The 15,183-nt window shown below is 38.5% G+C and overlaps 1 protein-coding gene across 1 annotated transcript in view; it reads right to left on the minus strand.

The window, feature by feature from the left end:
• The window catches only part of necab3.L (N-terminal EF-hand calcium binding protein 3 L homeolog), a 51,174-nt gene extending 43,521 nt beyond the window's left edge, over window positions 1-7,653 (minus strand). The window contains exon 1 of the mRNA XM_041576214.1: window positions 7,059-7,653. Coding sequence (XP_041432148.1) covers window positions 7,059-7,181 — 123 coding nt within the window. The 5' untranslated portion in view covers window positions 7,182-7,653. The remainder of the gene's footprint in view (window positions 1-7,058) is intronic.
• Between the last annotated feature and the right edge of the window lie 7,530 nt (window positions 7,654-15,183).

The raw sequence follows: 15,183 nt of genomic DNA on the forward strand, positions 1-15,183 counted from the left end.
ACCAGGGAAGAAAAAGGAGTTGGGTAGCAACACAAGCATGAAAAATGTTTTCGGGGGGGGGGGCAAATAAGTGCTGTGATTGGCCATCTGGTAGCCCCTATGAGGATTGTCAACCTACATTGAGACTCTGTTTGGCAGTGCACCTGGTTTTTATACAAATAAAACTTGCTCCAAGCCTGGAATTCAAAAATAATCACCTGCTTTGAGGCCACTGGGAGCAAAATCCAAAGGGTTGGAGAGCAACATGTTGCTCACAAGCTACTGGTTGGGGATCACTGCTCTACACATTGTGTAGGAGAAACAACAGCCTGCCAGAAAGCAGTTCTATCCTTAAGTTCTGGCTCTTTCTGAAAGCACATGACCAGGCAAAATGACCTGGAAAAATGACCTGAGATGGCTGCCTACACACACCAATATTACAACTAAAAAAAATACACTTGCTGGTTCAGGAATTACATTTTATATTGTAGAGTAAATTTTTTTTTTGTCTGAACAGTGTAATTTAGGAATAAGAATTACATCATAAAAATCATGACATAATCCCTTTAAATTACAGGAAGAAGCTCTTGCTCACCAGTCCCAGTCCAGTAAAGAAGTATATTTGTCTTGTTGGAGAATGTGATGGATGGATCAATCAGAGAGTCAGTTACTATATTCTGACTGATCGATAGGAACCACTTAAGGCAGATGTAAATGTACATTTAAAACATGACCAGTGTGTACCCGTTTTCATTTTTATATATTCCTTCTGCCATGTTTTCTTTTGTATTGTAAACATTCTACCAACAAAGCATGTTAAAGGCTATATCCAAGAGCTATGCAAGCTAATGAGAGCAAATCTGCTCTGCAGGGATACTCTTGTTGTGGCTTTGTCAGTTTTGTATTTTTCTGTATTGTGATGCTATCACAGAATATGTTGGTAGCACTTGCTGATGCCAATAAAAATCCTGCCTTAAAGAGACTGTAGCAAGAAGGTACATGGCAGAGGAAAGGATTAAGAACACAGCTCTGTCACAATAATAATGAGACTCTCCCTGACAGCAGGGAATTGTGAAACCGACATCCCATGGTGCCTTGCCTGTAACCTTTCCTTAGCTTTAAACCCTGTAGTTAGAGAAGCAAAATATGGTACCTGCCATTTGCTGACTACTGTAAATACATTTTCCTTTATAAGTGGCTGTTTTGTATGTCTAATAAAATGGAAAAATGGAAGCATTCCAGCCATGTGCTCTAATGTTCTACTCAGCTGAGAGGTGAAGGTTAGCTAATGATGCTGACAGTAATACTCTCCTTGCACTGATTCTAGATAGAACTGCGTGGGAGTTCACAGGTGCAATGCTTTACATAAGGGCATCATATAGGATCAAGCAGCTGATGGGCATCAGTAATATTGCCAGGCTCTGATGTTAAGGCTCGAACTGCATGAAGGCCACCAGTGCCTTATATTTTGATGACAGATCTTGAGGGAGAAGTAGGAAAGATCAAGCTACTCTAAAAAAAAAACAGTGGCTGCTATTCAGTGTACAGTATGGGGCACATTTACTATTGGTCGGATATCGAGGGTTAATTAACCCTCGATATTCGACCGTCGAAGTAAAATCCTTCGACTTCGAATATCGTTTGATCGAACGATTAAATCCTTGGAATCGAACGATTCGAAGGATTTTTATCCATCGATCAAACGATTTTCCTTCGATCAAAAATTGGCTAGAAAGCCTATGGGGACCTTCCCCATAGGTTAACATTGATGCTCGGTAGGTTTTAGGTGGCGAAGTAGGTGGTCAAAGTTTTTTTTAAAGAGACAGTACTTAGACTATCGAATGGTCGAACGATTTTTAGTTCGAATTGTTCGATTCGTAGTCGAAGGTCGAAGTAGCCAATTCGATGGTCAAAGTAGCCAAAAAAAATACTTAGAAATTCAAAATATTTTTTATTCTATTCCTTCACTCGAGCTATGTAAATGTGCCCCTATGTTTGAGGTTGGGGATACTCTTTATGTGAATCAATATTCTACAGATAAAATGAGAAATGACATTGGCCCACAACAATGGATTTATGTTGCGTTACAACCAAAGCAGACCAGGGGAAACAGAAGGGTGTTGGTAAGAACATCTGTATTATCTATATGAAACTGCACTGGCCCTCCTGCGGTCCCTGTAACCTGCTAAAGTCCCAAAAATATCCCATGTGTTCATCAGTTCTTTCCCCATGATTGTTCTGCTTAGCCGTCAGGCATACTGGCACGAGCAAAACTAATGCTTAATGATACATGACAAGTCTCTGTCATTTGAATGGTTAATGGCGAGCATTACATGTAACAGTTAATGGTCCGTTGCTTTTCATTCATGATTGTAAGCAGGAGCTCCTATTCATCATTCACCGTAATGGTCAATGGTGATGGCTCTTTATAAGTGACAGTTCTCTGAGGGTCAAGGAAGATTGATTTTTCTCTTTGCCTTTCTAATTGATAATAGCAATATCTATTTGTGATTCCAGGAAAAGCTCCAGATCTAATGGTTAATGGAGTGAGCTCCCTCTATATATACTGAATACTGAATATAGAAACAGGACATTACAGTACTTTATGGTAAGCCAAGTCTATCTCCTTCAGCCTGAAAAATTCTCATTGCCATTGGGTGATGACACCCTTCTGCTGCACTGGTTAATAGTAAGTGAGAGCTCTCTGCCATGATGATATTTAAGTTTAAGGGAAAGCATTCTGCCATTATTTAATGGTAAATAACCGCTCATTGCCATTGCTATATTTCATGGTTAAAATGGCAAATGCTTTCTGACACTCTGATAAAACGTGGAAGTTCTCTGCCATTTTAATTCCAAGCACTCTCTGCTTTTCTGGCGGGAGCTTTTCGTCACAATGTAATATTGAGATGTCTCTGATATTTTTTTTTTTCAAAATGCATCATAGTGCTGCTCCAGCAGACGTCTGCACTGAAATAAAGGCAATTAAAAGCACTGGGAGAGGCTTTTATCAATACTGCACCACTTCACTAAGTATCTCCGCTGCTTCCTTAACTCCAACTCAACTTACACAAAGTTGGTCAATGCTGCAAAATATCTAGAAGAGAAAAGAGAAGGAAGCAAACATAGGACAATACTGTTTTATGTTGTCTGATAAGGGCAATCCAGCCACAATAGGGTTAAAAGGTGTTCAGAAACAAAAAGGTGTTCAGAAAAAAAGTTAATTGGATAAGTTTCTGAACACCTTTTAACCCTATTGTGGCTGGATTGCCCTTATCAGACAACATAAAACAGTATTGCCCTATGTGTGCTTCCTTCTCTTTTCTCTTTTAGATGTCTGCACTGAAATCCATTTCTCAAAAAAGCAAACTATTTAATTTTGAAATCTGACATGGGGCTAGACATATTGTCAGTTTCCCAGCTGCCCCCAGTCATGTGACTTGTGCTCTGATAAACTTCCGCCACTCTTTACTGCTGCACTGCAAGTTGGAGTGATATCACCACCTCCTTCCCCCCCCCCCCCGCCCTCCAGCAGCCTAACAACAGAACAATGGGAAGGTAACCAGATAACAGCTCTTTAACACAATATAACAGCTCCCTGGTAAATCAAAGGGTCTGGCCACACGGGAAGATTCGGGGACATTAGTCGCTAGGCACAAATCTCCTCTTCTTCGAGGTGACAAATCTCCCCAATCTGCCTTCCGCCGGCTAAAATGTAAATCGACTGGGGGAAGGCACACGGAGGGCTTTGTTTTCCGAAATCGCCCGAAGTTTCCTCGTGAAGCAATTGCGGGCAACTTCGGAAAACGAATCGTTCCATGTGCCTGCCCGCAGGCGATTTACATTTTAGCTGGCGGAAGGCAGGGGAAGGCTGATCAGGGAGATTAGTCGCCGCTAAGAAGAGGAGATGTCGTCGTGTCGTGTGGCCAGACCCTAAGAACAGCACTAAATAGTAAAATCCAGGTCCCGCTGTGACACATTCAGTTACATTAATTAGGAGAAAAAAAACAGCCTGCCAGAAAGCAGTTCCATCTATCCAGCCAAGTGCTGGCTCTTTCTGAAAGCACATGACCAGGCAAAATTACCTGAAATGGCTGCCTACACACATATATTGCAATTAAGAAAAAATACACTTGCTGGTTCAGGAATTACATTTTATATTGTAGAGAGAATTATTTGAAGTGTAAACAGTGTAATTTAGAAATAAAATCTACATCATAAAAATCATGACAGAATCCCTTTAAGGATGAAAAATCTTGATTTTTGCTGTGTTAATTGAGAGAGGTTTGTTAATCTAATTAAAACTCTGTGCCTTCCTCATCTATAATGGTGAGAGATCTCTGTAGGTTCAGACTGGGAACCAAAAGAGGATCTGTGGGGGTACACAGAGACCCCCACAGCCTCTTGGATGTTGCTTCCAGTGACCTCAAAACAGATTCTTATTTTTGAATTCATGGCTTGAAGGCAAGCTTTAGTGGCACAAAAACCAAGTGTACTGCCAAACAGAGCCTTGTGTAGGCTGCAAGTCTACATAGGGGCTACCAATTGCCAATAACATTCTATATTTTGCACCTTTAGGGACTTCTTGCATGATTATGTTGCTCTCCAACATATCTTACATTTAAATGTGGCTCACAGATAGAAAATGTTGGGGACCCCTGGTCTATGGCATCTTAAAGCAGCCCCTCTAGCACTTGCCAGAATGCACAGATTGCCAGTCTGGGCCAGGCTCTATGCCATCCTAGTAGTTAATGGTGAGAGTTCGCTGACAGTTCTGTCATTCTGGAAACACTTAATTCTGCCATTCTTATGGTCGGTGGTTAGTAAATGCTCTCTAACATATTAATAATTGATGGAAACTGAGAGTTGTCTGACATTCTAACAGCTGATGCTCAGTGAGAGAGCCCTGCTACTCTGTTGTTTGAAAGAAAGGGTTCCTAAGAAGACCTGCCATTATAGTTGTTCATGGTGAGAGAGTTGCTTATCAGTCTGACAGTTGACATTCAAGGGGCATTATCCTGGCTAAATTATAGATTTTGAACTTAATACATGTTTTATGTGATGCGAGTTTGATTTCACCCTACCAAGGTGGATTGTGTTGGATTTTTCAACTTCATAGGGCTTTATCAATGGTCTCTTTAAATGTTTTGTTATGAAGTGAGATTTCATATCGCACGTATGAAAAATATTACAGGTTTCCAGAATATCAAAGATTTTTAATGATCAGTCTCTCTTCCCACAATGTTTTGCAAGCTTTGACCAGGTTCAAAACATTCCATTTCAAAGCCTTACCAGTTAGTTCCAAATTCATTTGACCAGGGTGACTTCAATCATGGAAAATTATACCCCAATGAAAGTCTATTGGAAGCTCATGCAACTTCATTATTTCTTGTTACAAAATAATAAATAAGGGAAGATTGGTTTTTTTACCAAAGACTGGTGATGAAAAAGTGAAAAATGCATTTGTTTCTTGTTTCTGCAGCTATGATTTTTATCTCTACAAAACAAAATAAATGGTATGTCAAGTCAAATAATATTCATAAGGGACAGCACTGTGGAATTCTGTCAAAAGATAATATATTAAGACTAACATTTTGTCACTTGATTGTAAATAATAGCTTCCTTAGATTCCAGCAGGTAATGATATGTGAAACCTCCTTGGCATTTTGACAACTGATAGTAAATCTACATTCCATATCATTCTAGCAGAGGTCGATAAGAGAACCCCTGTTATAATGGTATAAGTGTGACCCCCTTAAAAGCCTGGCATACAGTAGAATATAATAAATCTCTATCATTCTAGCAGTTGATAAGTGAAAGCTAGCAGACAGTGGAGATGACAGAAAAATAGGACCCACTAACATTCTCACATTGGATAGTAAATGAGAGCTCTATAACATTCTGACAGTGACACATGAAATTTCCCCAACATTAGAGAAATTGAGAGCTCGCTAACATGTTTCCAGCTGATGATATGTGACAGTACCCTGATATTATTGTAATAGGTAGGTAATTAATCAGCATTCACAAACATTCTGACACAATATTAAATTAGTGGAATAGATAGGGGTGCTATAGACTTATGTATATTGGCTGATTACAGATGTCTCCGTCTAGTTCTGACCCTATTGCTCCTGTTTGAAGCCTGATAATGTATAGTGCGGTGGTGGTCACTGAGAAACTGAAGAAGGGCTGGCAGTCTACATTGACTGAGCTGCGAGACTCGGACATGTGGAGGCAGCTGCACTGGAATGGGTTGTATTAAACTATTCCATTAATCCACCGGCACATTAATTTGCTGGCTAGTGGAGAGCTGTCCTCAAAGGATATGTTTTATGGTCACCCATGATTTATATCTGATCTAATCAGTGCTGGAAGCCTGCAACAGTACAACATGGTGGCAGATTCTAAGACGTTAAATGAGGGCCAACAGACTGTTTGAAATAAGTTTACTCTTAGATTACTTTAATGGCATACCATTTTTATATGTGTTATTATTGTTACAGAATTTGATGGTACATGAGAGTTCTCTATTATTCTGGTAGTTCATGGAATATAAAAATAATTGGTAGTTCATTTTCTCCACTGATATTATAGCAGTTAAAAGTATGAATCTCGATTCTGAAATTTAATAAAAAAATAAAAGTGCCTTAACATGATTGTAGTTTGTGGTACATCAAAGTCAATTACATTAGCAGCATATCAGAAGTCTTATGCAGCTCGATAAGCTTGCATTTTTTAATTATCTAAGTTCGTCAATAAAGGTAGCACTTACTCTAAATTTTCCTCTCCAATATTATGGCAGTTGAAAAATAGCTCCTTAACATTTTGACATTTCAAAGTACGGCTTCCTGTTACTCCTCGCATTTCCCTTCCATTTTTACTTCCATATATGTTTCCTATTTAATGCTCAATATTGTACAAGCAATATGAAAAAAAAAAGAAATATATATATATATATATATATATATATATATATATATATATATATATATATATATATATATATATACACATACATAAATACAGACTTTCAATACATTGGTCAAGTGAGTTTCTAAAGTGATTTTTATACTCACATCTTGGAATATAGACAGATCCTGGTTGCAGAGTTCTGGAGGAGAGAACTGTTTCCTCTCGTCCTCCTGCAAGTGTTTAGCTGAAAGAAGACACATAGTGATCATCTCTGCACAGGACATCATGGTGAAGCTGGGGAAGATCTGGTGATTTTTTCCAGATGTAATGCCAATAACAGGTGTTGTGCTGGTGCTTTAAGGTGCCGGGCTGGCAGGGATGCTGTAAATTCTAGTGCTAAAGAACTAATGCAAAGCAGGGTAAGGAAGCTGACGTGGGGTCAGAAGGAAGAGCACTGGATCCAAGGTCATAGAACGGGTTGTGTGCTCACTACATAGGGGGTAATAAAAAATACAACAGGTATCAGGGCTTAAAACACAAACAGTTTCAAAATGTAAAAAGGAAGAAAATATGGCGCTTAGAGAGCTGTGCACAAAGCAGAAATTTGTTGATGGAGTACAGTAAAAAAAGAACAGTTCCTGGGATGCAAGGCTGAGTTTCCAAAGCTACAGAGTAGATGCCACGGTCCTCACACGCTGCAGTGATGCACAGTGCATTGGATACAAAGATGCTATTGAACTGCTTGTCAGCTTCCCTACTGCAGGGGATATAGGACCCCTCCTCTTCCATTTCGATTGGCCCTGCCGTTCCCTATGCACTTAACAGATCCAATTGCAAGCTTACCTACACCTCTGGTTAGCTGGAGCATGGTATGGCAACACAAGCATAATTCAGAGCAGTGACAACAGGCATAATATAATTCTGTAGGTAATCATTTCAGCAAATGGATTTTTCTCGGATGCAAAGAATGTATGAACAATTGATTTTTCGGTACCCTTAAAGAAAATCTATCATCTATCTATGTCTGCCCAAATAGCTTATGCTGATGGATAGATAGATACTATCTATCTATCTATCCATACATCCATCCATCCATCTAATTCTCCCAGCTAGCTAATGCGGATGATATCTATCTACTTATCCATTTTATTCAGCCCAGCTAGCTAACTCTGATGGTATTTTTCTACCGATCCATCTATCTAATTTTCCCAGCGTGCTAATGCTCATATCTATCTATCTATCCTTCTTATTCTGCCCAGCTAGCTAACTCTGATGGTATCTATCTATATATCTATCTATCATCTAATTCTCAAAGCTAGCTAATGCTGATATCTATCTATCCATCCATGATCTATCATCTAATTCTCCCAGCTCGCTAATGCTGATGATATCTATCCACCTAATTCTGCCCAGCTAGCTAACTCTGATGGTATCTATCTATCTATCTATCTAATCTTTCCATCCATCTAATTCTGCAGAGCTAGCTAACTCTGATGGTATGTATGTATGTATGTATCTATCATCTATCTCTGCCCAGCTAGCTAACTATGAAGGTATCTATCTATCTATCATCTATCTATCTATCTATCTAAGTCCAAAGGTGCACTCCGTTAACTCTGTAACGACCTGGTGCCAGCCAAAAAGTAGTAGATATTTGCAAGAAGAGCAACACTCACAGGGTAGTTTTCATTGCAGGCAAAACGTTTCGATCCCCCACAGGGAAGGAAGGAAGCCTAGTATACTATGCACTCTCTTACTCCAAAGGTATACGGGCAAAACAATTGCACAGGGTCCACTGTAGGAATGTAGTGGTCTCCCATCCCTATGTATAAATGTGTCCATGTGTTGATTAATGGACGAGCCATCCATTAATCCTGTTTTAGTATATTATCCCATTACGACTAAACATAATAGGGGAGAATCACTTATTTAATGTTTAAGCAACAATGTAAAAGAAAGAGCCTAATTTGGGACTGCGTATTATGAATTTGATCATTGATCTGGCTAAATAGATTGAGTCTGACAGTAAAAGGTAATGTTACATATATGTATATCCTGGTCATAAAGTCAGATCAGGATACTGCATATCTGCAGGGTGAATGCATATTGAAAAGGCTGGGAAGGACACTGGAGATATCAATCAATACAGAGATATATACGATGATGTATTACTGTAGCAAAGTAAATACATTGACATGAAATGGGAAAATCTTAGTGGAACAATTTAGGAAATAATGTGGTAGGTCATTAATCATGGCTCCGTAGCTTCACAGAGACTATTATGAGCTGCCATAACAACCCCAGTGCCTGATGATGGTGGTACCATAGGTTTGTTGAAACAGAGAAAGAAGGTAGCCATGTAACTCATGTCTAATACTAGGGATAGGCTGGTGTTATGTACAGGTTGACATCACACTAAGGGACAACACCAGGTACATTTTAAAACACAAATTAACCTCAAAAATAAAAATTGTGCTTAGTGATGTAATCAGCAATAATCTGAACTTAGTGAGATCGCTTGTGTCTTGTGTCAGGAAAAAATTTTTTCCTCCTCAATCAAAAAAAAAAGGAATCTCAAAAGTCAGCTCGGTCCCATGATCTGTAGAAAAGCACTGGTTTACCGTTATGCTCTTATATGGTAATAGAAATGTGTTAATTCTAATATCCTTATAATTTACAGTATGGGTACATGAGTAAAACTGGCCATAGACGCAAAGATCCGATCGTACGAATCTACGTACGATCGGACTTTCCCATCTCCCGACCTGCCACTAACCATTCAGATCAAAGTCTTACCATTCCGACCAAATAAAGTAGTAAAAGAACAGATCAGCCGATGTTCTGCCCGACAGCAACCGTACGATAGACAAAGCTAGTGACACTGAAAATCGTACGATTGGCAATACACGCAGCGATATTATCGTCTGCCGACAGAAATTTTCTAACCTGTCTGATCGTCCAAACGAGCGATCTCCGCCGGACGAAAAATGTCGGGACTCTCCACACACAGCCCGAAAAGCGTACGAATCCTCGATTCGTACGATCGGATCGTTGTGTCTATGGCCAGCTTAATACTTGTTATCTTACGATGTTACCTGACCTGTACAACTCAGCCTGCAGCCTTAAGCATTTGTATGGTGATGGAATTCCACCATGACTTCTAATGCCCTTGTATCTTACAACCTGGATCCATTATTCCCTGTATAGAATAATACAATACATTTGAATTATTTAGCATTATGGGGAACTGCTATATGAAGACTCAGCAGCAGACACTGCTATGCCTACACATATCTAATGAAAAGCAGCAAACCCAGATTTACCGATTCATATAGTGCAGTACATGAGCGAAATTAAATGACCCCAGTGATTATTTGGTGACACTGAGACAAATGCAGGGAACACTCTTCCGATGCATCCCAGAATTCTTTGCTGTGCTGATTCTTATTGTACACAGAAGATCCTGTGGAATAGATGAAAACTATTCTGATCAAACCAAGCCATTTGTTATTTGATTCCCCAGTGTTCTGATATGTCAAAGGCATTTTGTGGCAGCTACCAATCTCTTCTGGTTTCATAAAAAAAAAGTCCTTACATAAACCCTCGTCATATCAGATCCCTTTATAAAATCAAATAATTTTACATAAAATATCATGGATTGGTGACAAAATAGAACACAAAATTCTATCAGCTGTTGGATGAAAATAAACAGGTATAAACAGTATGACTGCATTATTCCTTTGAAACTGAAACTCATTATCCATTTCCTCATTGCATTAACTGTATTCTTCCGAAAACAAGGGTTTCCATTTTTCAATAAAAAAGGAGTAAAATCCTTAAACATTAACCTATCCAATGTAAAAATGGGACAATAGAAAGTGGATCAGGATCAGGGGTGCTTTCAGTAAAATAAATGGGGGATAAAACTATTTGCAGGGAAGAAGAATCACTTCTCTGGAAGTGCTGACAATCATTTGCCTTGAAGCAATAGTGGGAAGTAATGCAGTGTTCATCTTAAATAAATAAACAAATCAGGCTTTTCTCTCCAGGTGTACTCGGCATAGCAGCTGCAAGCATTTAGATATCTAGCATCTATTATTCATAAAGATGCCCAAATTAAAAGGTTATGTGCATGTCCTATTAATGTATTGCGGGAGTAAATCACATTAGCAGGAAATTGCTGGCTCTGTTTCCTATTCACTGCAATTTTAGCTTTTAATATTTTGCCTTACCAGCACTAAACGAATACATAGCCATGTATCTATATTTATATTAATAAAGAGGTATCTGGCTGGATACCAACAGCCTTCTGCCCTCCATATACATCAGTGTCTTTTAATGCCTTGCTGTTCCTCCTCCTCCCTCTCTTCACAACACATTACAGAAAATATACCTATGTTTTGTTTATGATGCATTGCAGGTCTGCAAACCCTGCACTGCTGTGCTTTATTTAAAAAAAAAAATCACACGTGTAGGCTTTAAAAGAGATTCTGTCATGATTTTTATGTAGTTTTTATTTCTAAAATACACTATTTACACTGCAAATAATTAACTCTACAATATAAAATTTAATTCTTGAACCAATAAGTATATATTTTTTAGTTGTAATATTGGTGTGTAGGCAGCCATCTCAGGTCATTTTGCCTGGACATGTGCTTTCAGAAAGAGCCAGCACTTTAGGATGGAACTGCTTTCTGACAGGCTGTTGTTTCTCCTACTCAATATAACTGAATATGTTGCAGTGGGACCTGGATTTTACTATTTAGTGCTGTTCTTAGATCTAGCAGGCAGCTGTTATCTTGTGTTAGGGAACTGATATCTGGTTACCTTCCCATTGTTCTTTTGTTAGGCTGCTGAGGGGGAAGGGAGGGTTTCATATCACTCCAACTTGCAGTACACCAGTAAAGAGTGACTGAAGTTTATCAGAGCACAAGTCACATGACTGGGGGCAGCTGGGAAATGGACAATATGTCTAGCCCCATGTCAGATTTCAAAATGAAATATAAAAAAACCTGTTTGCTCTTTTGAGAAATGATTTCAGTGCAGAATTCTGCTGGAGCAACGCTATTAACTGATGCATTTAAAAAAATAAATAAAAAATAAAATAACAGTATCACTTTAAGTGGAAAGGACATCAATTATTTTCATCACCATGAAAAATATACTATTTGCACAGACCTGAGACAGACCACCAGAAAACCATAAGCTGGTCATATGCAATAAGATCCACTCTTGTTGCATCAAATTAGGTTTTTGCTACTGGTTTGGACAACTCTGTGGTCAGGGATGGAATTAAGGGTAGACAAAAGAGGTGCATGCCTAAAGTGCAATGATAGGGGGTGCGGATAAGTACATCTTCTGACTGCATTCCCATAGGTTTGCCCCTTCTTGCCATTACAGCAGTGGGAGATTCAGTGCATGAGTCATGGGGGTTTTGCGGTGCGAGTTGAGGTTGTGTATAGCGGGGGTGGGGGGTGGGCGCGATCAGGATCTGATCTTTCAGCCCTTGGACAACCATGAGGGTTCTGTGGAGTCCTGTTGACTTAGGACCCTATTATCCACAGCCCCATCTGGGCTGTCATTTGGTGTTTGCGTTATGTGCTCAACACATTGCATTCCTGATATGCTACGTTATGTTATTCTGGAGTTTGAGCGGATCATCAAAATGTTAGAGCTATGTAATAAAAGGTGCAGTGCTACTAGTCTCGTAACTTACGATAGAGTAGGTACTAGTTAGCTGTTTAAAATTAACATTTACTTGGTTGCTGTGGGTACTCAGATCTTGGCAAAACTTTGCAACTTTTATTTTTTAACTAGCAATGTTTTCTTACATTTTTCTTGCTTTTGTGAAAGTGCAAATAAGAAGCAATTTGATTAAAGAATATACTTGACATTGTTCAATAATAAATCTTTTCTTTTTTGTTGAAAGACAAGCATTCAAGTATGTACATGAAGTAATCTGCATCTTCAAACATCAGAAGGCACATTTATCAAAGGTCGAAATTAGAATTCATGTGAGTTTTTAAAAACTTCCCCAAATTCGACCGATCGAAATTCATTCATTCAAAAAAAATGACATTTTTTAAACTCGGATGAACCCAATCAACCCGAAAACTCGAATCTAATTCAATTAGAATTTGAAAAACTCGATTAAAGTTTTTTTTCTCTGAAAAAGAACTCAAATGTCAGGAAGGCTGCAAACAACTCAAAATTGATCTCTGGACCTCTCCCATTGACTTAAACAGCAATTCGACAGGTTTTAGGTGGTGAATCGTCTAATTCAAGTTTTTAAAGGGTCAGAGTATGATAAATGTCGAATTGAATTCCCTAGTTGAATTTGACAGTTTTGACCATTAAAAAACTCGAAAATTCTAATTTTGACCCTTGATAAATCTGACCTATAATGTGTAGGCTTGGCCACTGACCAAAACATTAACATAAGTCTGTGTACAGGTCAAGAGTTTAGCCATGGATTAAAATTAATCACACCACTGTGTCTATACCATAAGTCTCTGCTCCCCTCTGCTGGAAAACTTGAAATATTGCATCAAATTTTTTTTTATATCCATAAGGTGACTCATGATTCCCTACAACATCCACGATGATCTGCACCCTCAGGATGAGCCTCTGGATAAAATCCAATGAAAGAGATACTCTTATTAAAAAAAAGAATATTAATGCTTAAAAATTAGGTCTAGTAAATATCAGACTTGACCATGAGAGCATATTTGACCATGTCACAAGGCACAGGTAGCGGCAGACCAAATAGGTTGGCAACCCCAACCCCATAGAAAAGAATGAAATGTGATGAGAAACCCAATCCCTTGGTGCACAAATAGTGAAAAATATATGGCTAAAAGCCTGGAACTCTGATTGGGGTTATATAAAAACATGAGATATAGGGGTGCACGGAATCCATATTTTTGGATTCAGCCTAATGCCAAACGACCCTCTACAGATTTGTCCAATTACTGGACCAATTTGCATGTTTAAATGTGACTTAAAACAATAAAAAGTACCATTTAAACGCTTCAATTTATGCAAAGCTTTAAATACAAGTTCAACGTCAACTCAAGGTAACCTTTAGTATTTAACAGAATGTTCTACTCTTAGTAACTATTCAGTTTGGTCTGCTGCCTCTTTGCAGCTTTCAAATAAGGGTCACTGACTCCAGAAACCCAACACTATTTCTCTGCAAGGCTACAGTTTTTTTTGCTATTGTTTTGTATTACTTATCTTTCTATTCACTACCTCTCTCGTCCATCTTCCAACCTCATTTATACCACTGGCTGGCTGTAAGGGTACATTCGATTGTAGCAACTGGATAGCTGTCGAAATTTCAAACTGGAGATCTGCTGGAAGAAAAGATAGCTAAATAATTCAAACAGCAATAAAAATAAAAAAAAGACCTAGTGTAAAAAACTGTATCAAGAATGATATACATTATACAGGTATGGGACGTTATCCAGAATGCTCAGGACATGGGGTTTTTTAGATAACGGATCTTCATACCTTAAGTCTACTAGAAAATCATGTAAACATTAAATAAACCCAATAGGCCGGTGTTGACTCCAAAAACGATTCATTATATCTTAGTTTGGCTCAAATACAAGCGGTTTTATTATTACAGAGAAAAGGGAATTTTTAAAAAAAAAATTTATTATTTGAATAAAATGGAGTCTATGGGAGTTGGCTTTTCTGTAATTTGGAGCTTCTGGATAACGGGTTTCCGTATTCAATAACTGTATTTGGATAGTCCATGGGAGACGGCATTTCTGTAATTTGGAGCTTTCAAGATAATAGGTTTCTGGAAATAACGGATCCAATAACTGTACTAAAAGTAAATAAAGCCACATGACTGCAAACAGAATCCAAGGCAAAAGCATTGGGTTCCGGCCAAATCCTGGATTCAGCGTATGCCTACTATTATACGACTGATTAGAGCAAGTGAATATGCACATATGTATATTTGGATTTGTTTACAATTGATGCAACATGTTTATTTTTTTATCAAAGTGTCACGCTCAGCTTTCCAGAGCCACGCAACTTTGAGACATCAGGTTAGGATTCAGTTCGGTAATACATGTAACACCCTTAAAAATACAGCCATTTTTTTTTTCTTGGGCAATTCCTTAAATGCACGCTGAATGCGTCATTTATAAGCAACTAAGCTTGTTCTTTTGAGTACAACATGCATCTTTGTTTCATTGTACAGGTATAGGATCTATTATCCAGAATACATGGGACCTGGAGTTTTCCAGATAACAGATCTTTCTGAAATTTGCATCT

The sequence above is a fragment of the Xenopus laevis genome, chromosome 9_10L (assembly GCF_017654675.1).
Source record: "Xenopus laevis strain J_2021 chromosome 9_10L, Xenopus_laevis_v10.1, whole genome shotgun sequence".
Lineage (NCBI taxonomy): Eukaryota > Metazoa > Chordata > Amphibia > Anura > Pipidae > Xenopus > Xenopus laevis.